At 49.6% G+C, this 27,254-nt stretch overlaps 2 protein-coding genes and 1 long non-coding RNA gene across 7 annotated transcripts in view; 2 read left to right on the top strand and 1 right to left on the bottom strand.

The window, feature by feature from the left end:
• Positions 1 to 8,741, bottom strand: part of LOC141162597 (up-regulator of cell proliferation-like) — a 31,310-nt gene extending 22,569 nt beyond the window's left edge. Inside the window, exons 1-2 of one of the 2 annotated variants that reach the window (XR_012250792.1) lie at positions 8,563 to 8,741; positions 84 to 1,266 (exon numbers count right to left, since the gene is read on the bottom strand). The gene's annotated coding sequence lies outside the window, so the exon portion shown is untranslated. Of the gene's footprint in view, positions 1 to 83; positions 1,267 to 8,562 lie in introns of those variants that run through there. The other variant, XM_073648859.1, reaches the window with a different exon arrangement.
• Positions 8,210 to 18,500, top strand: FUS (FUS RNA binding protein). 3 transcript variants are annotated; one of them, XM_073648863.1, is made up of 15 exons: positions 8,303 to 8,422; positions 10,623 to 10,647; positions 11,202 to 11,359; positions 11,442 to 11,601; positions 11,679 to 11,947; positions 12,031 to 12,208; positions 13,112 to 13,146; positions 13,939 to 13,974; positions 14,053 to 14,159; positions 15,474 to 15,603; positions 15,690 to 15,803; positions 17,553 to 17,697; positions 17,777 to 17,874; positions 17,956 to 18,121; positions 18,283 to 18,500. In XM_073648863.1, exons 1-15 carry the CDS (start codon positions 8,410 to 8,412, stop codon positions 18,320 to 18,322), a joined length of 1,674 nt encoding a protein of 557 aa, XP_073504964.1. In that variant the 5' UTR covers positions 8,303 to 8,409; the 3' UTR covers positions 18,323 to 18,500. The 3 variants fall into 3 exon arrangements, with proteins under 3 accessions (XP_073504961.1, XP_073504964.1, XP_073504962.1); XM_073648860.1 differs by lacking the exon at positions 13,112 to 13,146 and having other exon boundaries at positions 8,210 to 8,422; XM_073648861.1 differs by having other exon boundaries at positions 13,939 to 14,159.
• A 683-nt stretch (positions 18,501 to 19,183) lies between these two features.
• LOC141162596 (uncharacterized) overlaps positions 19,184 to 27,254 on the top strand; it is a 19,402-nt gene continuing 11,331 nt past the window's right edge. Inside the window, exon 1 of one of the 2 annotated variants that reach the window (XR_012250790.1) lies at positions 19,184 to 19,365. This is a non-coding gene — a long non-coding RNA (uncharacterized lncRNA). Of the gene's footprint in view, positions 19,366 to 19,723; positions 21,011 to 27,254 lie in introns of those variants that run through there. The other variant, XR_012250791.1, reaches the window with a different exon arrangement.

The following is a 27,254-nucleotide window of genomic DNA, read 5'->3' as shown; positions in this document are numbered from 1 at the left end:
CTGAGCCGTGTATCTAATCCTCTCCTGTGTGATACTGTCTGCTGAGCCGTGTATCTAATCCTCTCCTGTGTGATACCGTCTGCTGAGCCGTGTATCTAATCCTCTCCTGTGTGATACCGTCTGCTGAGCCGTGTATCTAATCCTCTCCTGTGTGATACTGTCTGCTGAGCTGTGTATCTAATCCTCTCCTGTGTGATAGTCTGCTGAGCTGTGTATCTAATCCTCTCCTGTGTGATAGTCTGCTGAGCTGTGTATCTAATCCTATCCTGTGTGATACTGTCTGCTGAGCCATGTATCTAATCGTCTCCTGTGTGATACCGTCTGCTGAGTAGTGTATCTAATCCTATCCAGTGTGATACTGTCTGCTGAGCCGTGTATCTAATCCTATCCTGTGATACTGTCTGCTGAGCCGTGTATCTAATCCTCTCCTGTGTGATACTGTCTGCTGAGCCGTGTATCTAATGCTATCCTGTGTGATACTGTCTGCTGAGCCATGTATCTAATCCTATCCTGTGTGATACTGTCTGCTGAGCCGTGTATCTAATCCTCTCCTGTGTGATACTGTCTGCTGAGCCGTGTATCTAATCCTCTCCTTTGTGATACTGTCCGCTCAGCCCCTTAGATACATTACATACGCACTGTCAGGATGAGATATTTTTATTCTGATGCTGTATAAATCTGATCAGTGACCCTAACGACGTTTCGCCTTCTTCTCATGCTCCTTCAGGAGACTTGACAAGGTCTTCGGGTCTGCTGAAGGGTTGAATTTCACCGTCTTGCAGGTTCTGTATTCTTTGTCTTCTCGGTCGCTGTCTTGGATTTGGTGATTCTTTCGGACTTTTTGTAAGATTTGTTTCTTTATCGGCAGCGTGAGCCCCGTAGTCGGGCCGCTTTTCTGACCCTCTGGTGGTCGGGCTGGTGGCACTTCAGGAGATTTTAGCTTTTCCTTCTGCTCTTTTTGAACATCACCCACCGCACCGGGGTATGGAGCTTGCTGTGGGAGAACTATGATGTCCGCTCTGTGGTCTGGAGGGTTGTGGGGTCTTACCCCTGCAGAGGGGTTGTGTATATTGCCCTGGGGGGTGTTATTGACTTTGGCTGAGAGCGGTGAGGCTTGGTCATTGACCCTCCCGGAACCGGATGTGAGAAGGTGAGGGTTGTATACATCCTGAGTCTGGAGCAAGGTGTATGGGGGAAAGATGGCGGGAGGCAGGGGGCACCACTGAGCAGGAAAAAGTGGGATCCAAGCAATATTATAGACACCACCTAGAGAGAGAGAACATGGAGGTCGTCACATTGGGTAATGTTCAGTCTTTACACCAACTTATACAATCCGGCAGCTGAGGGGCCACCACTATGGGGTCCGGACCACGGAACCGTGATGCGTCTGCTGCCTTTATGATGTCACAGCATTCCATAAGCACCGCATGGCGGGCTATCATCTGCTACCTGTATATTACATCACAGTCCTCAGTGATTGGTCTACTCATCTCCACCACTAGGGGGCCTCATAGTAAAAAAATATATCATCTTACCCTGTGGCTCCGCTACGACCACGCAGGGACTCATTAGCGGCATGTACAGGCCTGTGGGAGGCGTACGCCGTCTGGTGGCGGCCGGTGTCTGAGCGCTGCTACCGTATTGTCTGACGTCAGTCATACGATGATCCATCTCAGAAGAGACAGAAACCGGTGAAACGCGGGAATGATCCTCTTCTTCGTCTGTATAACGCGCTAGGACAATGTGACGCCAGTGACTCACTCACCACGTTTTATACACTGGGTGATGACGTCACAATATATTATGACCTCACGGCGGAATACTGTGATGTGGGGATGACATCATCATGGGGCGTGTCATTGGGTGTGTCGCCATGCTCTTGTTACAGATGAATTATGAGGTCATCATTATATTATGATGTCCTCATGTAGCTTTCTCCATGGCGTGATCATCCCTGGATTACCATAAACCAAAGTGACTTTTAAATGTTCTTTCCGTCTAGTGGAGCCCACATTTTCCTTCTCAGTGGTGCACCCTATTTGCCCCCCTAGATGCTGCACAGACCCCCGCCTACTTGGTGCGTTATTACCCTTACCTCCTGCGATCTCCAGAACCATCTCATACACCATGCTCCAGGCCCGGGTTTAATATACCTGTCATCCCTTTATGCCAGGTCCGCGGAGGGACAATGGAAGGTCTCACCGTCCTCATGTGTGGCAGGATATCACTTCTGATGCCGAGAAGGTCCATAATGTCCGGGCAAAAGGCGAAAAGGTCCATAACGTCTGCGCAAGGGGTGAAAAGGCCCATAACGTCTGAGCAAGGGGTGAAAAGGCCCATAACGTCTGAGCAAGGGGTGAAAAGGCCCATAACGTCTGAGCAAGGGGTGAAAAGGCCCATAACGTCTGAGCAAGGGGTGAACAGGCCCATAACGTCTGAGCAGGCCCATAACGTCTGAGCAAGGGGTGAACAGGCCCATAACGTCTGAGCAAGGGGTGAACAGGCCCATAACGTCTGAGCAAGGGGTGAAAAGGTCCATTACGACTGTGCAATGGGTAAGGAAGTCCATTACTATTGGACAAGTGGTAAAGAGGTCCGTAATGACCAGGGAAGGGATAAGAAGGTCCATAATGATGAGATAAAAAAGTCTAAAATGCCCGGAAAGAGGTAAGGAAGTCCATAATGACTGGGCAAGGATAATGAATCTGACCCCTTTGTAGGGTAACACCTAAGAAACCAATCAGACCCCCCTGCAGACATCATAATACCCCCAGAAAAAAAAAGTCCATTCCTCTATATAAGGGGCGATGTCCAAAATAAAGAGAAGGAAAAGTCATAATATTCTGTGGTGACTCCTCCCCAAAAAAACACCGTCCTATTTCTGTGGCAGTCACGCTGCCTATCAAGAAACAAATTTTAAAGAATGCAAAAACCAAGAGGTCGACCAAGAAGAAAACATGAAAAAGAGGGCGAAGATGGGACATCGGGAAACAGTCTTATGGTTCATTACCAGTGATGATACAGATCTATGGTTCAGTCAAAATCATTATTTCCATCTCATTATTTCATTATCTACAGGACAGTAATTTACGTACTGACCCCTATAGGGGCAGAGATGGCGGGTGACTGTGGGTAGAGCCTATAGGTGGGGATGAGACTGTGGGTGGAGCCTATAGACTGGTATGACACTGGATGGAGCCTATAGATGTGATTGACTGTGGGTGGAGCCTATAGATGGGGTGACTGTGGGTGGAGCCTATTCAGTTGTGCTCAAAAGTTTACATACCCCGGCAGAATTTTTCCTTTCTTGGCCTTGTTTCAGAGAATATGGATAACAAAAAAACTTTTTCTCTGCTCATGGTTATCGGTTGGGTGAAGCCATTTATTGTCAAACTACTGTGTTTTCTTTTTTGAACTCATAATGACAACCAAAAACATACAAATGACCCTGATCAAAAGTTCACATACCCTGGTGATTTTGGCCTGATAATATGCACAGAATTTGACACAAATGGGGTTGAATGGCTACTAAAGGTAACATCCTCACCTGTAACCTGTTTGTTTGTAATCAGTGGGTGTGCATAAAAGCTGAGTGAGTTTCTGGGATCCAGACAGACTCTTGCATCTTTCATCCAGCCACTGATGTTTCTGGATTGTGACTCATGGGGAAAGCAAAAGAATTGTAAAAAGGATCTACGGGAAAAGGTAGTTGAACTGTATAACACAGGAAAGGGATACAAAAAGATATCCAAGGAATTGATAATGCCAGTCAGCAGCGTTCAAACTGTAATTAACAAATGGAAAACCAGGGGCTCTGTAAAAACCAAACCACGGTCAGGTAGACCAACAACATTTCGGCCACAACTGCCAGGAAAATTGTTCGGGATGCAAAGAAAAACCCACAAATAAAATCAGCTGAAATTCAGGACTGTCTGAAAACTAGCGGTGTGGCTGTTTCAAGATGCACAATAAGGAGGCACTTGAAGAAAAATGGGCTACATGGTCGAGTCGCCAGAAGAAAGCCATTACTGCGCAAATGCCACAAAGTATCTCGCCTACAATACGCCAAACAGCACAGAGACAAGCCTCAAAACCTCTGAAACAAGGTAATTTGGAGTGATGAGACCAAAATTGAACTTTTTGGCCGCAACCATAAAAGTTACATTTGGAGAGAGGTCAACAAGGCCTATGATGAAAGGAACACCATTCCTACAGTAAAGCACGGAGGTGAATCGCTGATGTTTTGGGGATGTGTTAGCTACAAAGGCACAGGAAACTTTGTAAAAGCTGAAGGAAAGATGAATGCAGCACGTTATCAGCAAATACTGGAGGCAAATTTGCACTCATCAGCTCGGAAGCTGCGCATGGGACGTACTTGGACGTTCCAACATGACAACGATCCAAAACACAAAGCCAAGTCGACCTGTCATTAGCTACAACAGATAAGTAGATAAATTGGCGTGCACTCTGTCATTAGGCGAGGTGCAGATGCAATGGACTGGTGAGCCCAAGACAATGTACTAGCATTAATTCATCGCATTCTCTTAGTTGTGATAAAGTGTAATTCATTGATAGAGCATAAATTAGATTAATCAGACCAGTGATGGGTGGCGACAATATATTGGGACGTTTCGGCCTAAATTGGCCTTATTCAATTCAGTCGCTATTGCTGCTGGCTGATGTAGGGGTTGAGGATTTAGGCTATTCTTAAGACCAGGAGTCAGATCTCTGTAGGGATAGACTCTTAGTGATCCAGGTAATGCTGGTTTCAGTAGTTTAGTAGAAGTCAGTGACTGGCCGACGGCAGGGCTGAGCTGGTAGTGGGGAGTAGCGGCGCGGGCTGCCATAAGCAAGGCGCAGCCCGCGCCGCTACTCACCACTACTAAGAGTCTATCCCTACAGAGAGTGCGATGAATTAACGCTAGTACATTAGCTACAGCAGAACAAAGTGAAGGTCCTGGAGTGGCCATCTCAGTCTCCTGACCTCAATATCATTGAGCCATTCTGGGAAGATCTCAAGCGCGCAGTTCATGCTAGACAGCCCAGGAATTTACAGGAACTGGAGGCTTTTTGCCAAGAAGAATGGGCAGCTTTACCATCTGAGAAAATAAAGAACCTCATCCACAACTACCACAAAAGACTTCAGGCTGTCATTGATGTTAGAGGGGGCAATACACGGTATTAAGAACTGGGGTCTGTGAACTTTTGATCAGGGTCATTTGGATGTTTTTGGTTGTCATTAAGATTTAATAAGAGAAAACACAGTAGACTGACAATAAATGGCTTCACCCAACCAATAACCATGAGTGGAGACAAAAAAAAATTTTTTGTTATCATTCATATTCTCTGAAACAAGGCCAAGAAAGGAAAAATTCTGCTGGGGTATGTAAACTTTTGAGCACAACTGTACATGGGTGTGACTGCAGATGGAGCCTATAGACAGGGGTGACTGTATGTGGAGCCTATAGACAGGGGTGACTGTATGTGGAGCCTATAGACAGGGGTAGACTGTATGTGGAGCCTATAGATGGGGAAGACTGTGGGTGGAGCCTGTAGATGGGGAAGACTGTGGGTGGAGCCTGTAGATGGGGAAGACTGTGGGTGGAGCCTGTAGATGGGGAAGACTGTGGGTGGAGCCTGTAGATGAGTGGCTGTGGGTGGAGCCTATAGATGAGTGTGACTGTGGGTGGAGCCTATAGAGGGGGTTGACTGTGGGTGGAGCCTATAGAGGGGGTTGACTGTGGGTGGAGCCTATAGAGGGGGTTGACTGTGGAGCCTGTAGATGGGGAAGACTGTGGGTGGAGCCTGTAGATGGGGAAGACTGTGGGTGGAGCCTGTAGATGGGGAAGACTGTGGGTGGAGCCTGTAGATGGGGAAGACTGTGGGTGGAGCCTGTAGATGGGGAAGACTGTGGGTGGAGCCTATAGATGGGGAAGGCTGTGGGTGGAGCCTATAGATGAGTGGCTGTGGGTGGAGCCTATAGAGGGGTTGACTGTGGGTGGAGCCTATAGAGGGGGTTGACTGTGGGTGGAGCCTATAGAGGGGGTTGACTGTGGGTGGAGCCTATAGAGGGGGTTGACTGTGGGTGGAGCCTATAGAGGGGGTTGACTGTGGGTGGAGCCTATAGAGGGGGTTGACTGTGGGTGGAGCCTATAGAGGGGGTTGACTGGGTGGAGCCAATAGATGGAATGACTGTGGGTGGAGCCTAAAGCTATGTGACTGTGTAGAGCCTATAGATGGCCTGATGGTGGGTGGAGCCTATTCGTGAGGAGACTGTGGGTAGAGCCTATAGACAGGGTGACTGTGGATGGAGTCTATATATGGTGTTGACTGTGGGTGGAGCCTATAGATGGAATGACTGTGGGTGGAGCCTAAAGCTGTGTGACTGTGTAGAACCTATAGATGGGTGACTGTGGGTGCAGCCTATAGATGGCTTGATGGTGGGTGGAGCCTATACGTGATGTGACTGTGGGTAGAGCCTATAGACAGGGTGACTGTGGGTGGAGCCTAAAGCTGTGTGACTGTGTAGAACCTATAGATGGGGTGACTGTGGGTGCAGCCTATAGATGGCTTGATGGTGGGTGGAGCCTATACGTGATGTGACTGTGGGTGGAGCCTATAGACAGGGTGACTGTGGGTGGAGCCTATATACTAGGTGTGGCTGTAACCGGTCTCCAATTATATGGGGATCTTTACACCTGTAATGTGCAAAAGTTTGGCACCACCCAGTGGCATTAGAGGGAAGGCCACTATCATGTGTCGCATCTGCGGACAATGAGTCAGATGAGGCGACCAAATAAACTTTTTCCCCACAGACGTTAACATCACTGCTCTGCCTGTGCTGACATTTCTGACCATCTGTCCTCCATGTACCGCCTGAGCCATCGCACCCCTCCCCCCCCCCCCCATTCTTTGTCCTTTAGTTGGGACCAGACTGGTCTCTGCTAGTAATGGGAGAAACCATCTTCAGTGAACAGGGGGGGGGCAGCTGCGTGACACACAGAGCTTGTGCCGTCACTTCACGGCTGAGAATAACCCAGGGAAGGTTTTCAGGACCGTACCGTCCGCTCCGACCCCCTACGACGCTGTTAGTCCCGGTCACACAGGGACCTGTACCGCAATACAGTCGTGTGGACCTTTTTCTGACCAGATGTGAAGGAAACAGAGACTCCGCCATCACTGCGCAAACTTATCTGACAGGACGCAGGACGTTTTTCCCTCAGAGGATCCATGTCGTAAAAATGGCGGCTCGTAAATTCCTCCGTGCCGCGACGACCCAAGAGGTCAGAGAAAGCTGGGGTACGAGTAAACCGGTGAACCCTGTGAGGAAACGCTGGGTGTCCGCCATCTTGTCATCACCTCACCCGCCTGTTGCTAGGCGACTGCGCCATGTCGTCCGGTATCTTTGAGCCCAGCTGCCATATTTGTTGCTATTGGGACTTTGGTCGGTAGATTTCTCACCGTGTTCTGGACGACGGCGGCTTCTCCTGTGGTCTCTGCAGACAATGGCGGCTTCACGCCCCACCGGCGGCCATCGTGGGCTCAGGATGTCCCTCACTGACAGGAAAATGAAGGAAACCCGCCGCCCTGAGAGAAACTCTGTGGAAACGCTGGGCGTCGGCCATCTTGTCATCACCTCACCCGCCTGTTGCTAGGCGACTGCGCCATGTCGTCCGGCATATTCGCGGCCGGCTGCCATATTTGTCCCTATTGGGAGTTTGGTCACCGTGTTCTGGATGAAAGCGGTCAATTCCTGTGGTCTCTGCACACAATGGCGGCTTCACGCCCCACCGGCGGCCATCGTGGGCTTCGGGACGTCCCTCACTGACAGGAAAATGAAGGAAAACCGCCGCCCTGAGAAAAAGGAGAGGAGTAGAGGGGGCAAACATGGCCGCCAACTGCACCACAGCCGCCCGGCAATGAGACTAGGGCCCTCTATAACCATTGCCGGAAGCACGTGGCGCAATTTTTCTGTCAAAACATGGCGCCGACCCCGACGGTCTCTCACGGCACAAATGGCGGTGTCAGACAGCTCTGCGCCGAGGAAACTGAGGCAGAAACTTATACAACGATAGCGGACACGACTGTGTGCGTCCGTAATACGATGTTTTACACAATTTAAGAGAAAAAAGTTAAATTTCAACATATTTATCACCTAAAGTGAAAGCTGCCGTCATTATAAACTATTACCTCACTCAGTGCCGTGGAATTATCACACAGAACTATGACTGAAGCCTTTATATATCGTCACAGGACGATACCAGTCCTGCACCCGCCTCCCCCCCCCTCGCAGGCACAGCCAGATGGTTCGGTCCGAGTGTATATAAGAGGCTGCACAGACCCCGCCCCCGTCACTGCGGCGCGGAGAGACAGAGGAGAAGGAGCGTGTAACAGGCCGGGACAGCGATCATGGCGACCAACGGTAAGAGGCCGGTGATCCCTGAATGCGGTGCGGTATAATGTCCTGGAGTATTATAGCATTGGCTGTAGTATTAGATCAGCGGTTATTATTACTGACAGAGCCGCTTTTTCTGTGCCCTTTAGCCCTGTGTGGGTCATTACCTCACGCCCTATCACGGCTGCGGGATTTGGTGGCCGCCGCCTGTTTCTCGGCCGGACCTTCCATTGTCTTTGTTGCGGTTGGCGGCCATTTTCTCTCCGCGCGGTGACTTGGCGCCATTTCGCGCGGCTGGGGGCGTGGCTCGTTGCTGTGGTGATTCTCTGTAGAACTCTCCGTGCCGATGATTGGCTGCTGCTGTTACTACGCAGAATTAAACCACGTGTGGGAACATGACCGGAAGTCAAAGGCACAGAAGAGATCCAGCATGAAGCCTTCTCCCTCCACCTGATCCTGCAGTCACAGGCCAGACACTAAAGGGGCTGCGGGGTAATAAATGTGCTAGCCCTGACCCTAAAGAGGCTGCGGGGTAATAAATGTGCTAGCCCTGACCCTAAAGAGGCTGCGGGGTAATAAATGTGCTAGCCCTGACCCTAAAGAGGCTGCGGGGTAATAAATGTGCTAGCCCTGACCCTAAAGAGGCTGCGGGGTAATAAATGTGCTAGCCCTGACCCTAAAGAGGCTGCGGGGTAATAAATGTGCTAGCCCTGACCCTAAAGGGGCTGCGGGGTAATAAATGTGCTAGCCCTGACCCTAAAGAGGCTGCGGGGTAATAAAGGGGCTGCAGGGTAATAAATGTGCTAGCCCTGACCCTAAAGGGGCTGCGGGGTAATAAATGTGCTAGCCCTGACCCTAAAGGGGCTGCGGGGTAATAAATGTGCTAGCCCAGACACTAAAGGGGCTGCGGGGTAATAAATGTGCTAGCCCAGACGCTAAAGGGGCTGCGGGGTAATAAATGTGGTAGCCCAGACACTAAAGAGGCTGCGAGGTAATGAATGTGGTAGGCCAAACACTATAGGGGCTGCGAGGTAATGAATGTGGTAGGCCAAACACCAAAGGGGCTGCGAGGTAATGAATGTGGTAGGCCAAACACTAAAGGGGCTGCGGGGTAATAAATATGCTAGCCCAGACACTAAAGGGGCTGCGGGGTAATGAATGTGGTAGCCCAGACACTAAAGGGGCTGCGGGGTAATGAATGTGGTAGCCGAAGGCTGCGAAATGTCAGATCAGTCTACATAAAATGCGTCATTTCCCATAGTGACCGCTCCCTTTTTTTGCCCTGAATGATGTGCTGGTTTTCCCTCTAAATTGTGCATATAGTTTGAAATATGGTGTAGATCTGAGATCGGTGTTGTCCAAAACGTAATTATTGATAACCTTTGTTCATCAAAATCAGATCAGTGAGGGTCTTCCGCCTATCGGTTGTCTGCAGCTTCAGTACATGGCGATGTGTAGAGCGCTGTACACAGTTGTGGCCGTCCTCGGTACTGCAGCTCAGTCCCTCCACTAGGACTGAAAACGAGCACCACTCGGTGTATTAGGAAGAAAGCGACAAGAGGGCGGTGCCTTGTGGTTTACTTCTAAGATGGGGCCTCTGTCCCCTCCTCGCGTACGTCACAGCAGATTGGTAGGGAGGGGGTGGGTGCCAGATGTGCTACCCCCCATTTATCGGATACGGACTGCCGATCTGAAGAATAGGCCGTCTGTATCCTAAGGCCGTACAGCCGGTGTATAGGAGCTGCTGCTGACCAACAGGCTTTCCAGATTACATAAATGGCAAATAGCTGACTGCACTTTATATCAGAAGAGCTTGTTCATCGGCTGACTGTAAAAGAGGCTTAAAGGGGGTGTCCAGGCTCCCCGTGACTGCAGACTTGAGTCCAGCTCCCTGTCCGTATTCTCCGGTATTGCCAGTGGGCGCTCACGTGCCCCCCATTATTCAGTCCTATGCCGACTAGACGTGCTCATCCTCAGTAGAATTGCGCTGAAAGTGGACAAGTCTAGTCTGAGTGTGAGCAGAAGTGTGCACTCACATGGGCAATAGTGGAGGCTCCTGCCTACACCGCTCACTGTTGGAAGTCTGCAGCCTGAGTGTGACCCTGATGGGCGCAGCCGCCCGCACCATCCTGGAGCTTTGTTATACAGGTTCGGTGTCGCCATTGTGACCTTAGTGTGTGGTGAGGTGCCGCAGCGCCGCTGATCTTCTGCTTTTCTTTCTTTGCAGATTACACCCAACAAGCCAGCCAAGGGTAAGATGTCACCGGAGCCAGACGGGGGGCGCTTCACCCCCTCACAACACTCGCCGTGTGTCTTATATGTAGATATTATACGGGGGGGAATCTCACTGCAGAGACCCCTGATGCCCCGTCCTCCCTGACAGGCCACGTACTATCCGGTCTATTCCTTTCAGGATCACAGACCACCGCCAACAATATAATGATCACCGGTCAGAACACGTGTAGTGAATTCCCAATGACTTCAGTCTCACTGCTTGTACAGAAGAGAATCCTTCACTGTAACCTGTGTAGGATTCCCCATGTTATAGATGCCGTGTAAATCAATGACCAGAGTAGTCTCTGTACTGACCCATATTAGATTGCCCCTCTGTATTAAAGCTAGTCCTCCTGGGCCTTGTCCAATGTATGAGCACTTCTTTTTAGTAGCGGATCCCTCCGCGTAGACAGGTCGCCCCTCCAGGCTCGGCCCCACGCTGCGCCCCCTGTAGGCACCGCTCAGGCTCTTGTTTTTTTTTTCTGTCTTGCACATCTGACTTGTTTCTTGCGTCTCCCCCCCCCCTGTTTAGCTATGGGGCGTACCCCTCGCAGCCGGCACAGAGCTATTCCCAGCAGGGCAGCCAGTCGTACAGCCAGCAGGGCTATGGCAGCTACGGCCAGTCCGCCGGGTCGTCGTCCTACGGTCAGGGTGGCGGATACGGCTCGTCCTACGGCCAGGAGCAGAGCTGTGAGTTCTCGTGATGAGTCTTGTTTTTCTGCCCATCTCTCGTGGTTCACGTCCCATTAATAACGTGGTTATCTGTATACAGCCGGATACAGCTCGCAGTCTGCTCCACAAGGATACGGGGCGGGTAACTACGGCAGCTCACAGACCTCGCAGACTCCTTACAGCGGGGGCCAGCAGCAGTCGTCTCAGTCATCCTACTCCAGCTACTCTCAGCAGCCGCCGGCCAGCAGCAATTCCGGAAGGTGGGTGATCGCTTCATTCGCCGTGATCCGAGGTGGTCATCCCTGGAGTCTAATGTGCTCTTCTGCTTTACTCACAGCTATGGCGGCAACTCCCAGTCCTCTTCCTACCAGCAGCCACCACAGGGGGGCAGCAGCTACAGTCAGCAGAGCAGCGGTGGTGGTGGTGGAGGTGGCGGTTACAGCAGCCAGCAGGGCGGCTACGGAGGAGGACAGCACCAGTCCAGCTACGGAGGCCAGCAGAGCAGCAGCAGCTATGGCAGTCAGCAGCCCAGCTCCTACGGGCAACAGTCAAGCTACACGCCTCCTCAGGGCTACGGCCAGCAGCAGTCCCAGTACAGCAGCGGGTGTACGTGGAGAGGATCAATCCGGACGTGTGCTTCTGCCCTCCTCACTCTGCCTTGAAGATCTGATGGGTTTTCTTTCTCATAGCTGGTGGATACAACCAGGACTCTCCATCCATGGGTGGAGGTGGAGGCTACGGTGGCTCTGACCAAGGAGGCTTCGGTGGACCTGATAGCAGAGGCCGAGGCCGTGGAGGGTTCGGTGGGCGCGGAGGCTTCGACCGGGGCGGTAGAGGAAGCCGTGGCGGAAGAGGCGGCGGCATGGGGTAGGTATCTGACCATGGGCAGTGTGCGTGGGCGGAGCACAGATGTCTGGATGCTGATTGGCTGTCGCAGTGAGGCGTTAACCAGGGTGTTACTACAAATGCGTTTACCGCTTGTGAACCGACAACTCCGAATCTGGGTTCAAGGGTGTAAATGTACGGCAAAGGTTCATCCAGACCAAAAGCTGGTCAGTGCAGGCAGGGGGACAACTCCACGTGTACCACGCTAAGCAAAAAAAATATACAACATGGTCAATGATTGGTGATAAAAAATATATCTAGAAGTGTTTACATGATACCCGGGTATCAGGTCTCACTACAAGGTACAAGTGTCCTAGACGTAAGAAGCGTCACCCTAGGTCTGTGTGTCTACGGCTACGGCCGATGTGCTGGGATTGTGTGATGGTTATGTGGGGGGGGGGGGGATCACTGACAATGGTGGGGTTGGGGGGGCAGAGCTCGGACGCCGGAGGTGAGTATGGATATGCCGGCTCAGGAATACAACTGCCATGTTTGCTGTGTTGCTCTGCTTTGTTAACAAATTCTGCATTTTATGTGCTACAGGTTTTCAAGGTGTCGTCAGCTTTCACACTAGCTTTATATATCAGCAGAGTATAGCCATATATAAGCCTAGCATTACAGGACGGTCACTGCCGGAGTGCCCCAGAGCACCGGCCTATGGTGAAAAATCTATACAAATTCATGGTATTGATATAAACCACAAATATCATAAAAGGCAAAACTAAATGGTGTCTGCGCTGCTGAGCGCTAAAGGTGGTTCACTAGATGTAGAGCGACAAGACGTTAGTGCGTGTGCGCCCCTAGGCGCGTGCGTGCCGGAGCAGGACTTCTGTAGCCGCGGGGATCTCAGTACAAAACCTCAATGTCTCCTAATTGTCTTCTCAGCGGTGGTGAACGGGGAGGATTCAGTAAATTTGGTGGTAAGTGAAAAAAAAAAAGAGTTGTCAAATCTCCAACACGAATTCTTGTTACTGTTCATTTTCTTTTGGGTTCATTCATGATGAGATGATCGGGGAGGGCTCATCCCACGTGTTCGGTGCCAGTGCACTTTTATTTTTCCCGTTCAGTCTATATATTATATTTTTGGTTTAGTTGCAGACGTTTTGCCGGGTGATGTGTGTGGTGGTGTTCAGTCGCAGCAGAAGCTGCCGGGGCGTTCTGGTTAATTATCCGGGAGGCAGGAAAAAAAACTGGTCAATGCATGTGCCAAGAGGTCGTGGCTCCGTTAACCCTATAAATCTGGTGTAAAAAAAAGTGTTAAAAGTGTAAAAAATGGTTAAAGCTAAATCTCCAGCGATGAAATGGTTAAAAGGTGTGATATAAAATAATGCGGTGCTGGTAACGAGGAATAATTAAGGTTTTACTAACCGAGGTATTATAAAAAAAAAAAAAGGTAAAAGGTGTATTGGTCAAAAAAAAGCAAAACAAAGGTGTTAAAATCTAAGGGAGTAATAGGAAGGTGTTCACTCCTGATGATCCCACATTGTGCGTTTTATAAGGGTACAACACTATAAGTAATATTGGTTCTGTGCCGGACATGGTGGGCCGGGGGGCCCAGCGTAACCTCCAGGGTAGACTTGTGTTGTAAAGGTCTCAGAATGGCCAGTCTGAGCGATCATACAACCGCTTTCTGTGTGGTGGTGGTGGGGGGGGGGGTGCGGATGGCATCTGCCGTCAGACCTGTAATACCACCTCTTCTCTGCTCTTCAAAGGACCACGTGAAGGCGGACCCCCCAGACATGAAATGCGTGAGTGTATATACCCCCTGACTATATACTGCCCCCCCGCCGTGTACGACCGATCACTAACCGCTGCTTCTCCCACAGCCGAGCAGGATAACTCCGACAACAACACCATCTTTGTGCAAGGCCTCGGAGAGGACGTGACCGTGGAGTCGGTCGCTGACTACTTCAAGCAGATTGGAATAATCAAGGTGAGTGCAGGAAGCAGTCAGAAGATGGGGGACCGCCTGCTCCGATTATCTGCCGCCTCTGTCACCTGTATACTGGTTCAGCGCCACCTAGTGGTCGGTGCTCATAGCACAGGAGCATTTCTGCTACGTAGAGGTGATCTGCTGATCACCTATAAGTAGCAGAAGCGATCAGACAGTTGCTGCTTCTAGTCTCCTATGGAGAATATAGAAACAAGCAAGAAGTGTAAAAAAAAAAGTTTTTAAAAATATTAAAATTAAAAAATATATAAAAGTTTAAATCACCCCCCTTTCGCCCCATTCAAAATAAAAAAACACATACATGTTCGGTATCGCAGTGTTCAGAATCGCCCGATCAATATAAAAAAAATTAATCTGATCGGTAAACAGCGTAATAAGAAAAAAATTCTAAACTCCAGAATTACGTTTTTTGGTCACCGCAGCAGTGCAATAAAATGCAATAACGGGCGATCAAAAATATCGGATCTACCCCAAAATGGTATCAATAAAAACTTCAGCTCAGCGTTCAAAAAATAAGCCCTCACCCGGCCCCAGATCCTGAAAAATGGAGACGCTACGGGTCTTGGAAAATGGCGCCTTCTTTTTTTTTTTTTTTTTCTAGCAAGCTTTGGATTTTTTTTAACCACTTAAATAAAAAAGAACCTATACATGTTTGGTATCTACAAACTCTTAATGACCTGGAGAATAATAATGGTGACGGGTCAGTTTTAGCATTCAGCGAACGTGGTAAAAAAAAATGTAAAAAAAAAAACATCTGTGCTATTGCACTTTTTTTTGCAACTTCACGACACTTGGAATTTTTTCCCCCTTTTCCGGTACACGATACGGTAAAACCAGTAATGTTCAAAAGTACAACTCGTCCCGCAAAAAATAAGCCCTCACACGGCCATATTGACCAAAAAATAAAAAAGCGCTATGGCTCTGGGAACAAGGGGAGCAAAAAACGAGAATGTAAAAACGGAAAATCCAAAGGCCGCGAAGGGGTTAACTGCCGCAGTCGGAGTGGTGTTAAAGGCACTTGATGGCTGATTAAATCAGCCATCATGTGCATGGAAAGATGCGGGCTCAGCATGTGAGCACGCATCAAAGGCAAGGAAATATACGTCCTATCATGAGGTTAAACCCAAGGACAAAAAAAAAAAAATTCTTAACTAAATGCATAATTGTGGCAAAAAATCATTTTGTACTTGGGTTTCATTATTGAATGAGCAGTGAAATTGTACATCAGAATGAGATATTTGCTGACTTTCTGCCATTATACAGGTTTTACCACTAAATGTTGCGTTTCCTACACAGACAAACAAAAAGACTGGACAGCCCATGATCAACCTGTACACCGACCGGGAGACCGGCAAGCTGAAGGGAGAGGCCACCGTGTCCTTCGATGACCCCCCCTCTGCAAAGGCCGCCATTGACTGGTTTGACGGTGAGTGGCCTCAGGATTGGCGAGTCGTCCTCGGGCTCTTATGTTTGGCCCTTGAGGTGTTAAATCGAAGTGATTTTTCTCCACAGGGAAAGAATTCTCTGGTAACCCGATTAAGGTCTCCTTTGCCACAAGGAGAGCAGATTTCAACAGCCGCGGAGGTGGAAACGGGCGCGGGAGAGGGCGTGGAGGAGGAGGAGGAGGTGAGCAGTGAGCGGCACTGGACGAGCCTTTGGTTTGGCTGCTGATCTCCCCGTATAGTGAGCGGCACTGGATGAGCATTTGGTTTGGCTGCTGATCTCCCCGTAGAGTGAGCGGCACTGGATGAGCATTTGGTTTTGCTGCTGATCTCCCCGTATAGTGAGCGGCACTGGACGAGCATTTGGTTTGGCTGCTGATCTCCCCGTATAGTGAGCGGCACTGGATGAGCATTTGGTTTGGCTGCTGATCTCCCAGTATAGTGAGCGGCACTGGACGAGCCTTTGGTTTGGCTGCTGATCTCCCCGTATAGTGAGCGGCACTGGATGAGCATTTGGTTTGGCTGCTGATCTCCCAGTATAGTGAGCGGCACTGGACGAGCCTTTGGTTTGGCTGCTGATCTCCCAGTATAGTGAGCGGCACTGGACGAGCCTTTGGTTTGGCTGCTGATCTCCCAGTATAGTGAGCGGCACTGGACGAGCATTTGGTTTGGCTGCTGATCTCCCAGTATAGTGAGCGGCACTGGACGAGCCTTTGGTTTGGCTGCTGATCTCCCCGTATAGTGAGCGGCACTGGACGAGCATTTGGTTTGGCTGCTGATCTCCCATTATAGTGAGCGGCACTGGACGAGCCTTTGGTTTGGCTGCTGATCTCCCCGTATAGTGCGCGGCACTGGACGAGCCTTTGGTTTGGCTGCTGATCTCCCTGTATAGTGCGAGGCACTGGACGAGCCTTTGGTTTAGCTGCTGATCTCCCAGTATAGTGCGCGGCACTGGACGAGCCTTTGGTTTGGCTGCTGATCTCCCAGTATAGTGAGCGGCACTGGACGAGCCTTTGGTTTAGCTGCTGATCTCCCAATATAGTGAGCGGCACTGGACGAGCCTTTGGTTTGGCTGCTGATCTCCCAGTATAGTGAGCGGCACTGGACGAGCCTTTGGTTTAGCTGCTGATCTCCCAGTATAGTGAGCGGCACTGGACGAGCCTTTGGTTTGGCTGCTGATCTCCCAGTATAGTGAGCGGCACTGGACGAGCCTTTGGTTTGGCTGCTGATCTCCCAGTATAGTGAGCGGCACTGGACGAGCCTTTGGTTTGGCTGCTGATCTCCCAGTATAGTGCGCGGCACTGGACGAGTCTTTGGTTTGGCTGCTGATCTCCCAGTATAGTGCGCGGCACTGGACGAGCCTTTGGTTTGGCTGTTGATCTCCCCGTATAGTGAGCGGCACTGGACGAGCCTTTGGTTTGGCTGCTGATCTCCCAGTATAGTGAGCGGCACTGGACGAGCCTTTGGTTTGGCTGCTGATGTCCCAGTATAGTGAGCGGCACTGGACGAGCCTTTGGTTTGGCTGCTGATGTCCCATTATAGTGAGCGGCACTGGACGAGCCTTTGGTTTGGCTGCTGATCTCCCAGTATAGTGAGCGGCACTGGACGAGCCTTTGGTTTGGCTGCTGATCTCCCCGTATAGTGAGCGGCACTGGACGAGCCTTTGGTTTGGCTGCTGATCTCCCAGTATAGTGAGCGGCACTGGACGAGCCTTTGGTTTGGCTGCTGATGTCCCAGTATAGTGAGCGGCACTGGACGAGCCTTTGGTTTGGCTGCTGATCTCCCAGTATAGTGAGCGGCACTGGACGAGCCTTTGGTTTGGCTGCTGATCTCCCCGTATAGTGAGCGGCACTGGACGAGCCTTTGGTTTGGCTGCTGATCTTCCTGCCATGTGCTACTTTGCTTAGTTGCTGATCAATTGATTTTCCTTCAGGATCTATGGGGCGTGGAGGATTTGGTGGTCCCAGCAATAACGGCCGGGGAGGAGGAGGTGGTGGTGGTGGTGGCGGCGGCGGAGGAGGATACCCCAGTGGTGGCGGAGGACAGCAGAGAGCTGGGGACTGGAAATGTCCAAACCCGTAAGTAGAGGAGCGTGGACCCCGCCGCCTGGTGATTCCCCGGCAGGTCGTCCCCTCATGTTCTGATTTCTTCTTCTAGGACTTGTGAGAACATGAACTTCTCCTGGAGAAATGAATGCAATCAGTGCAAGGCTCCAAAGCCCGACGGACCCGGAGGGCCGGGTGGTGCCCACATGGGTGAGGATTTGGATTTAACCCTGTCCTGTAATGAAGCTGTTATTGCACAGATGACTTCACTGAATTTTCTGGTACTTTTAGGTGGTGGTGGTGGAGGAGGTGGTGGTTTTGGTGAGGAGCGACGAGGCGGAGGCCGTGGAGGCTTCGACCGTGGTGGCTTCAGAGGGAGAGGTGGCGACAGGGGAGGTTTCCGGGGTGGAAGAGGCGGAGACCGGGGTGGATACGGACCAGGCAAAATGGATTCCAGGTGAGTTGAATGAGTGTTGGTGACAAGCGCTTTATGGTTGTTAACATTCTGCAGTTGCATTTTTGTGCGTTACGCCATATGACTGCCACACGTGGACGGTGGTGAGGGGTCTCCTGAGCTGTACGACCAGATCCAGTAACCACGATGTTCTTGTGTTTCAGGGGGGATCACAGACAGGACAGACGTGATCGGCCATACTGACCCTGATGCTCCATTTCTACTGTTATACTGTTTTTATTTTATACATATGATGTATCCTATGGATTCTTGCTGAACTGTTCTAAATTTATGTATACTTTGTATGACCTCCCCGCAGTGCGCTGTGTATTTTATCAGTATTTGTAAAGTCCTCACCCATTAAACTGAAACTTGTGTGTAAGCATCTCGTCACTCCTGGAGAAGTTGTATTCAGCGGTGTGTAACCGCTGTAGAGGGACCAGGTAGACATCGAGACCTGTCTGTAGGGGGGTTACCGGGGCCCACCTAATGCAACGTGTGTACAGGGGCCCGTGGCCTGCTGTGGGTGTGTACAGGGACCAGTGATCAGCTTTGGGCCTGTGATCAGCCAAGGGGGGGTGCGTCCGGGGGCCCGTGATCAGCCGAAGGGGGGTGCGTCCGGGGGCCCGTGATCAGCCGAGGGGGGGTGTGCGTCCGGGGGCCTGTGATCAGCCGAGGGGTGCGTCTCGGGGGGGGGGGGGGGGGCCGTGAACAGCCGAGGGGTGCGTCTCAGGGGCCCGTGAACAGCCAAGGGGTGCGTCTCAGGGGCCCGTGAACAGCCGAGGGGTGCGTCTCGGGCCCGTGAACAGCCGAGGGGTGCGTCTCAGGGGCCCGTGAACAGCTGAGGGGTGTGTCCTGGATCATGCAGTTGGCTGTGGGGTTTGTAGCGGTTCCACATCAGTTTTGTCTGTTAACCATGCAGATGAGCAATGAACCTGGAGCTGTGAGTGCTGAGGATAGAACTGGTCGAGCGATGACCCTTTGGTCGTAGTTGGCCCCCCCGCTGCCCTTTGGTCGTACTGCCCCCCCCCCCCGCTGCCCCTTGGTCGTACTGCCCCCCCCCCCCCCCCCCCCCCGCTGCCCTTCTGTCTTTGTGACGTTTGTGAATTAATCCCATTTTCAGCTGGTAGATGAGCAGTGGCAGGAAGGATTGCTCAGCCGGAGTTGCCAGTCGGGCAGGGTCAGGCATCGGCTCCGGGCCCCATGATGGCACCAGATGACGACGTGCAGAAATATGAAGCATTCAGGTGCGGTAGTGAGAATGTGACGCGTCCCATTACGTGGGAAGAACTTCAGTAATGAAATTACTCATCCAACTGATTCACACGTTTTCCTGACATTGTATTTGTTGTAAATTGTCGCCCATTAATCAGTTTAAAAAAAAATAAAATACATTAGTATTTTTGAAAATATGAATTTCTCTTCTAATATCTCACCTCACCTTGGTTATTAAAGGGGTATTCCCATCTCCAAGATCCCATCCCAATATGTAGTAGGTGTAGTAATATTAGCAAATACCTACAATTAAAAATGTAGTATAGTTTTTCTGATTCGCTATGTCTTTCCTCATGTGCTGGCATTGCAGGACCTTAGGTATCCATGGTTACGTCCACTGATATAGTGACAGCTAGTTGCTAGTGGATACCTAAAGGTCCTGCAATGCGCACACGTGAGGAAGAAGACATAGTGAATCAGAAAAACTATACTACATTTCTAATCGGATGAATTTGCTAATATTACACCTACTACATATTGGGAGGGGATCTATGAGATTGGAATACCCCTTTAAATGTCTGTAACCCGGCGAGTAGGAAAACCATGTTGTCCCGACTGCAACAGCCTCAGAAATGAAGGAACAAGTGTGGACTTTAGGGGGAATCTTTTGAGGAGGTTTCAGGTTTGCAAAAGCTTTTTAAGGTGTTAAAATATTCTCCCAACCCAGCGGTCACAACTGCACCCCTCATCCGTGAGGGTAGGGGGCAAGAAACGAATAAGCGGAGGAACCAATGCAAAGTGAAAGCTTTCTGCAGTGTCTGCAACCTGATACTGGGAACGGCAGAAGGAGGAAAGATGCATATTTAAGTGACCCCCATTTTGGGAACTGCATCTTTCAAGATACTGATCGATAGCTACAAAAAAATTACATGTAAGGGCAAATCTGAATGTGAACCAGAGATGGCCCTCTGCCAGACATAAAACGAGTGCCATTCAGGCTTTACGCCCAGAACTGGGATCTATTGCTTCGTCTGCTCACGTAATGACCTTGTCCTCACATGCCCGAGTCTTAACCATACTATATCCTTGATTAATACAGACTGTAAACTTGTTGGCCAACGTGCAGGTGCAGCAGCCGGACTCTGATGCTTTGTCTGGCTTTAGTCTAGAGAAATCTATATCCTACTTCTGGGCCGATATGTAGCCCTTTTTTTTTTGCGTTGCTCCCATTTTCTTCTGGCGCACAGGCGGGTGAGCTCTTCCTGTATATGTGGACAATAGGCTTCTCTTTTATTGAAGGTCCCCAAAGTTAACTTTGGAGCAATCACCCCGTCCTAGAGGTTTGCGTTGTATCTGGTGACTACTTGAAATACAGGTACCAGGTATGGCCAGTATAAAAAGGACCTGGCAGCATACAGAGGTGCTTCCCAGCCCATTGTTTTTTCAATATGGGAGATTCACAAGAGCAGCTATCACCTCAGCAAGAACAACTGCTGGTGGAGCAGCCCTCTGGGGAGCCCTCACAACAGGCGGTGCAACGTCGTTCCCGGTCTGGGTCCAGTCCTTCAACTAGGAAGTTCAATGCAAAAAGTAGGAAGGAAGGTCCTTTTGTTTGGCGTGATTCTCCGCCGGTTAAGAAGGATTCCTCTGTTTCTACGGTACCACATATTCCAGGGGGTAAGTGGAATCTTTGTGAAAGTTCTACTAATTCTTCTCCTTCTGTCTATAATTTTTTCAGACCAAAAATGTTCATTTAAATCAAAACATAAGGAATGTGCCCTATGCAGCCATCCGCTCCCTGATGCATATGTTAAATTGTGCCAAGCTTGTATTGACAGGGTGATGACGGAAGAAACCCTAGGGTTTTCCTTAGGTCTAAAGACTTTAATTAAAGAAGAAATAGGCAAGGCTTTGCGAGGGAATTCTGAGGCCAGGCATTCTCCTCAGGACTGTCGACCAGGCTCAGACTCCCGATATCTCAGACATTTCTTCCTACTTTCTCTCTTCCTCTAATAGCGAATCTGATAGACAATGTTTTCCTCTGCATGAGGTTGATGCCTTGGTAAAAGCTGTCCGAACTACCGTGGGCGTTGTGGACACTAGACCAGAAAAATCTTTGGAGGATGTAATGTTTGGGGGATTAGGTCAGAAAAAGAAGAGATGCTTCCCCATGAATACTAAAAGATCTTATTGATAGAGAGTGGCAAAAGCCAGAGAGGAAGGGCAGCATTCCTCCCTCCTTCAAAAGGAGGTATCTGATGCCACAAGTTCCTCTTGGTCAAAGGCTGCAAGGCTTGATGTTGCCATTGCTAAGGCATCAAAGAAGTCTTCTCTCCCCTTCGATGACATGGGAGCTTTAAGAGACCCCCTGGACAGAAAACAAGATACCTTTTTGAAAGGTGCATGGGAGACTACTGCAGGAGCCCTGAAACCAGCAGTAGCTGCCACCTGCACATCCAGAGCCCTGATGGTCTGGCTGGAACAGCTAGACAACCAACTGAAGAAGGGTGTCTCCAGGAAGGAGATTATTTCTTCCCTTCCCCTAGTCCAGGGTGCAGCGGCCTTTCTTGCTGACGCGTTTGAGGATGAGCCCTATGGCTTAAGTGCTGGCCTGGAGATGTAAAAACGAAATCTAGACTTTGTACAATTTCTTGTGAGGGGGAATATCTTTTCGGCCAAACCATGGATGAACTTTTGGAAAAAGCTGGAGATCCTAAGAAGGGGTTTCCGTCTGTATCTCTACCCTCTCTTAAGAAATCATTTCGGAGAAAGAAATTTGTCCGAAGAAGATTTTTTAGAGAACAGGAAAAATTTGAAGAAAGAGGTCGCAAAGGTAGAGGCCTACTCTTTGGTGGTTCTTCCAAAGATGAGCAGAAGCCAGGGGAATCACAATCTGTCCAGGTGGGAGGGAGATTGTCTTTGTTTTTCCCGGCTTGGGAACGTATTACACATAGCAGTTGGATTTTGAGCCTAATTGGTCTTAAATTTCAATTTCAAGCCCTTCCTTACAGAAGATTCATGATTATTCCCTCTAGTTCCTCCCCAGAGCGGCAGACTGCCCTCGTATCGGAAATTCAAGACCTAACAGACAAAAACGTCCTGATTGAGGTTCCGAAAACAGAAGAGGGACACGGATTCTTCTCCTCGCTCTTCTTGGTCCCCAAACCAGATGGGTACTTCAGGACAATCATAAATTTAAGATCCTTAAATAGTTTTCTTAAAATGGGATCATTAAAAACGGCAATAAAATTACTTTTTCCCCACTGTTATATGGTGGTCTTGGATCTTAAAGACGCATATTACCATGTTCCCATTCACAGGGATTATCAAAAGTATTTGAGGGTGGCCATTAAAATAAAAGGGGTAGTTAAACACTTCCAGTATACCGCCCTTCCCTTTGGGTTGACAATATTCCCGAGAGTTTTTACCAAACTAGTGGCAGAGGTTATGGCCCATATAAGAGAAAAAGACATCTTGATAATCCCTTACCTCGATGATTTCCTGATAGTGGGGGACTCCTTTGTACAATGCGAAGCCCACCTTCAAGTGACAATTTCTGTCCTAGAAGGCCTAGGTTGGTTTCTAAATCTGGAAAAATCTAGGTTGACACCACAAAAGGCTGAACAGTTCCTGGGGGTCATTTTAGATTCAGAAAGACAGTTCTGCCATTTGTCAGAGGAAAAGATTGCAAAAATCCATCTGTCACTCCGTAGAGCCATGTCATTATTGGGGACCCTGACCTCGAGCTTTTCCGTGGTGCGTTGGTCTTACTTTCACTCAAGGGCTCTTCAATGGGATATATTATATAACGACTCAATTCCAGATGGGTATCTAGACCAGGAGTTTACCTTGGCCCCTCGCTCCTTACAATCCCTTCGTTGGTGGTTGGTATACACTAATCTTTCTAGGGGAGTCCCTTGGGAAAGTAAACCTACTGCAGTCTTGACTACGGATGCAAGTTCTACAGGTTGAGGAGCTCATTTTGAAGGTAACTTAATTCAGGGGACCTGGTCAACCAATGAGGTACAGTTTTCCTCGAATGTTAAGGAACTTTTGGCGGTTCTTCATGCGCTCAATGGGTTCCTTGTATATTTACAGGACCAGGATGTCCGTATACTCTCAGACAATCAAGTCTCAGTAGCCTATATAAATCATCAAGGGGGAACCCGTTCAAAAGACTTAATGAGAGTAGCAGACAGACTTCTTCAGAAAGCAGAAGATCATTTTCTCTCCCTTTCTGCTGTTCATCTAAGAGGAAAAGAAAACGTCAGAGCAGATTTTCTCAGCCGCAATTCCCTAAAAGAAGGAGAATGGTCCTTGAACCCTCAGATATTCTCCAAGATTGTGGCAATGTGGGGTCTTCCAACAGTGGACTTGTTTGCGACAAAATACAATCGAAAGGTGGCAATGTTTTGTTCTCTAAACCCCAGAGAAAGGCCCCTGGCAGTGGATGCCTTCATGATTCCCTGGGAGTTTCCTTTGGCGTATGCATTCTCTCCTATGGTCCTGCTTCCGTCAGTCCTAAGGAAGATCAGGGCGGACAAGGCCAGAATGATCCTCATATGCCCCTTTTGGCCCAAGAGACCATGGTTCTCTTGTCTCCGGAGAATGTTAATATCAGACCCCTGGGTCATTCCGGACCTTCTCACTCGGGGTCCGGTTTCCCATTCTCCAGCCTCAAATCTCCATTTAACGGCATGGAATTTGAAAGGGCGCTGTTAACCAGCAAAGGGGTTTTCCACAAATTTAGTAAACACTCTCCTATGTAGCAGAAAGCCCGTTACTACCCGCATCTACGCTAGAACTTGGAGGAAGTTCCTGTCCTTTTCATAATTCAAACCAGAGGATGAGCCCCCTATTGGGAAGATACTAGAATTTCTACAGCGGGGTTTAAAACAGGGCCTAACCACTAGTACATTGAAAGTACAAGTTTCGGCTTTAGGAGCCTTATTTTCTTTTGATATAGCGGCTAATTATTGGGTAGCACGGTTTATAAAAGCCTCTTTCAGGTGTAGACCTATTATTAAATCCAGACCCTCTCCCTGGGATTTAAACCTGGTCTTAAATGCCTTGACTAACCCTCCCTTCGAGCCCCTACATTCAGCCTCCCATAAAATTATTCTTATTAAAACAGCCCTAACTTTGGCAAGAAGAGTAAGTGACATACAGGCTCTTTCTGTATCCCCACTGTTTACTCGAATTCTGGATGATAGAATTGTACTAAGGTCTGACCCGGCCTTTCTTCCAAAAGTAGTCTCACGATTTCATAGGACTCGAGAGGTAAATCTTCCAACTTTTTGTTTTCCCCCTAAAAATCAGAAAGAGGAGAAACTACACACATTAGATGTTAGGAGGTGCGTACTTAAATATCTGGAAGTCTCAGAGTTTTAGGAAAGATAGTTCCCTATTTATATGCCATCAGGGGGCTAGGAAAGGTTGTAAAGCTTCAAAATCTACAATTTCGAGGTGGATTAGAGAGGCCATCACCCTCGCCTACTCTTCGGGAGATAAGGAAGTATCGGAGGGGTTGAGGGCACAATCCACCAGAGCAGTAGCAACTTCCTGGGCCGAGAAGACCGATGGAAACCCCTAAGACATATGTAAGGCTGCCACCTGGTCTTCTCCCTCCACCTTCTATAGGCATTATAGGTTAGATTTGGGTGATTCCTCTGATCTCACCTTTGGGAGAAGGGTGCTTCAGGCTGTGGTCCCTCCCTAATCTCCTTCGTCTCTGTAATTCTCTCGTGGTGCTGTCATGGGAGTACGAATAAAGCCTTAGTTACTTACCGGTAACAGGATTTTTCAGAGCCCATGACAGCACCCTTATATTCCCTCACTGCACTGGTGTTTTGCACCCCCGTAAGGTTATTTTCCTTTTTTGCACCCTCTGGGAAAGTTAGTTAAAGTCATTGGCTTAAAATGAATATTGTGTTTTTTGTCTTGTAATTAACCTTGGCGGTCCTCTCATGCTCTGTTAACTTAAACTGAGGCGGGAGAGAGGTGCCGCCCTTTTTAACCTGTAGGTTTCCTGTCCTTGATGGGCGGATCCTCTCTCTCGTGGTGCCGTCATGGGCTCCGAAAAATCCCGTTACCGGTAAGTAACTAAGGCTTTTTCCCTTCACCCATGATAGCACACCTGAGAGAGAGGATCCGCCCTTTTAGGACAGGAAACCATCTGAAATAAAAGGGCGGCACCTCTCCCTCGCTTCAGTTGGTTTCCTGTCCTTGATGGGAATCCTCATGAAGTAATCAGGCGGCTGTCATGCTGAAGAAACTTACCCAGCCCTGTCCCGACGCTGGAAGAGCGGGCTCTTGTCCGTGGCGCCGGCCTTCAGGTGCTGGTAGCGCCGTCCGCATGTTCCCCAGGGACCTGTTGCACGTGTGGGCGCAGGCGGTGCAGGAGTCCTGGGCTTCCGTACACCGCCGCGCCGCCCTCCCCCTGCCGCCTCTGACGTCATGGCGCGGGGCACGCTGGGTAGGGGCGTGCCTCGGTGATGTCAGGGGGCGGCGCCGGAGAAAAGATGCGGCGCCCTGTATAATGCCGGCCAGCATGGCAAAATGCTGGCGGCGGCTGCGGAAGTGGGGTGGGGGGGGGGGCTAATCACCAGTAGGAGACCGCAGGGACCTGGAGGTGGCTGACCCCGCCCATCTCCCTATATAAAGGAGCACCTGGGGTCAGAACGCTGCTCAAAGTCCTGACATAATGTCTGACATGGAGCAGCTGTCGCTACGGCCACAGTCGCTACCACCTTCATCACCACCTCCGTCTGCTGACCGATCTAGAGGGTCCAGCAGAAGGAGGAGCAGTCGTCCCAGTCAGAAGGGTAAAGCTTCTCAGGACTCCACAGTCTCCAGGAGGGATGCGTCGCTTATCCTGAAACAGTCTTCAATTCCGATATCCGCAGTGGCAGGGTGAGTGATCTTCGTGAATGTCACTAGATATATTTGCTAATGGGACTCCTATTGTGTGTTTAAATTACCAGGAGGAGCCCAGGAAAGTTACCGCCACGAAGCGGAACAGGGAATGTGCGATGTCCAAATGCCCTCTAGCGATAGACTGGCAGAAGGAGCTCTGCTCGGACTGCATTCAGAAAACTATCTGTGAGGGTACCCCGGATTTTGCAGCTAGCCTCAGGTCTGTCATCAGATCAGATCAGAGGTAGAGGGTTCCCTTACAACAATTTTGAGGAAAAGAAGAAAAATCCTATCTGATCCTTCTTCTGACTCCTCTGTGTTATCGGATGGACAGTGTCGTAGTGGGGCCTCATCCTCTTCAGACAGTGATAGAGGGGGGAGACCATGCTTCCCTATAGAAGACACATATAGATTGGTAAAGGCTGTCAGAACCACTATGGGGTTAAAGGAAGATAAATCCGTTAAGTCCCTCGAAGACATCATGTTTGCAGGGTTAAAAAAAAAAGAAAAAACGCACCTTCCCGGTGAACACGAAGGTCCAGGCACTTATCAATAGAGAATGGAGGAAGCCTGAGAAAGTAGGAGCCTTGCCTTCATCCTCAAAGAGGAAGTATCCCTTTGACCTAAAGGACTCTGAAAACTGGAATAAGGTGTCAAAAATTGACGCTGCGGTGTCTAGATCATCAAAAAGATCGGCACTCCCTCTTGAAGACTCAGGGGTACTTAGAGACCCCTTAGACAAGAAGGCGGAAACCTTTTTAAAGCATACTTGGGAATCCGCAGCAGGAGGTCTAAAGCCGGACATTGCAGGAACATGTACCGCTCGTTCCCTTATGATATGGTTACAGCAGTTGGAAGATCAGCTGAAAGATAGAAAGACCTCAAGGGAAAAAATTCTAGCCAACCTCCCCCTATTACATGGTGCGGCTGCCTTCCTAGCAGATACCTGTGCTGACTCAGTAAAACTGGCAGCTAGGTCGGCTGGTCTATCAAACGCGGCTAGACG

Source organism: Phyllobates terribilis, unplaced genomic scaffold, assembly GCF_046119375.1.
Source record: "Phyllobates terribilis strain yellow unplaced genomic scaffold, ASM4611937v1 Scaffold_9__5_contigs__length_417890890, whole genome shotgun sequence".
Taxonomy (NCBI): Eukaryota; Metazoa; Chordata; class Amphibia; order Anura; family Dendrobatidae; genus Phyllobates; species Phyllobates terribilis.
Note: the sequence above shows the minus strand (reverse complement) of the source record. Positions and strands in the feature narration are given on the sequence as shown.

Coding starts and splice junctions, on each gene's coding strand:
- FUS (XM_073648860.1), top strand. CDS start 8,225: ATGACTGAAGCCTTTATATATCGTCACAGGACGATACCAGTCCTGCAC. Junction 13,975..14,052: donor ACCCCCCAGACATGAAATGC/GTGAGTGTATAT, acceptor CTTCTCCCACAG/CCGAGCAGGATAACTCCGAC. Junction 18,122..18,282: donor CCAGGCAAAATGGATTCCAG/GTGAGTTGAATG, acceptor CTTGTGTTTCAG/GGGGGATCACAGACAGGACA.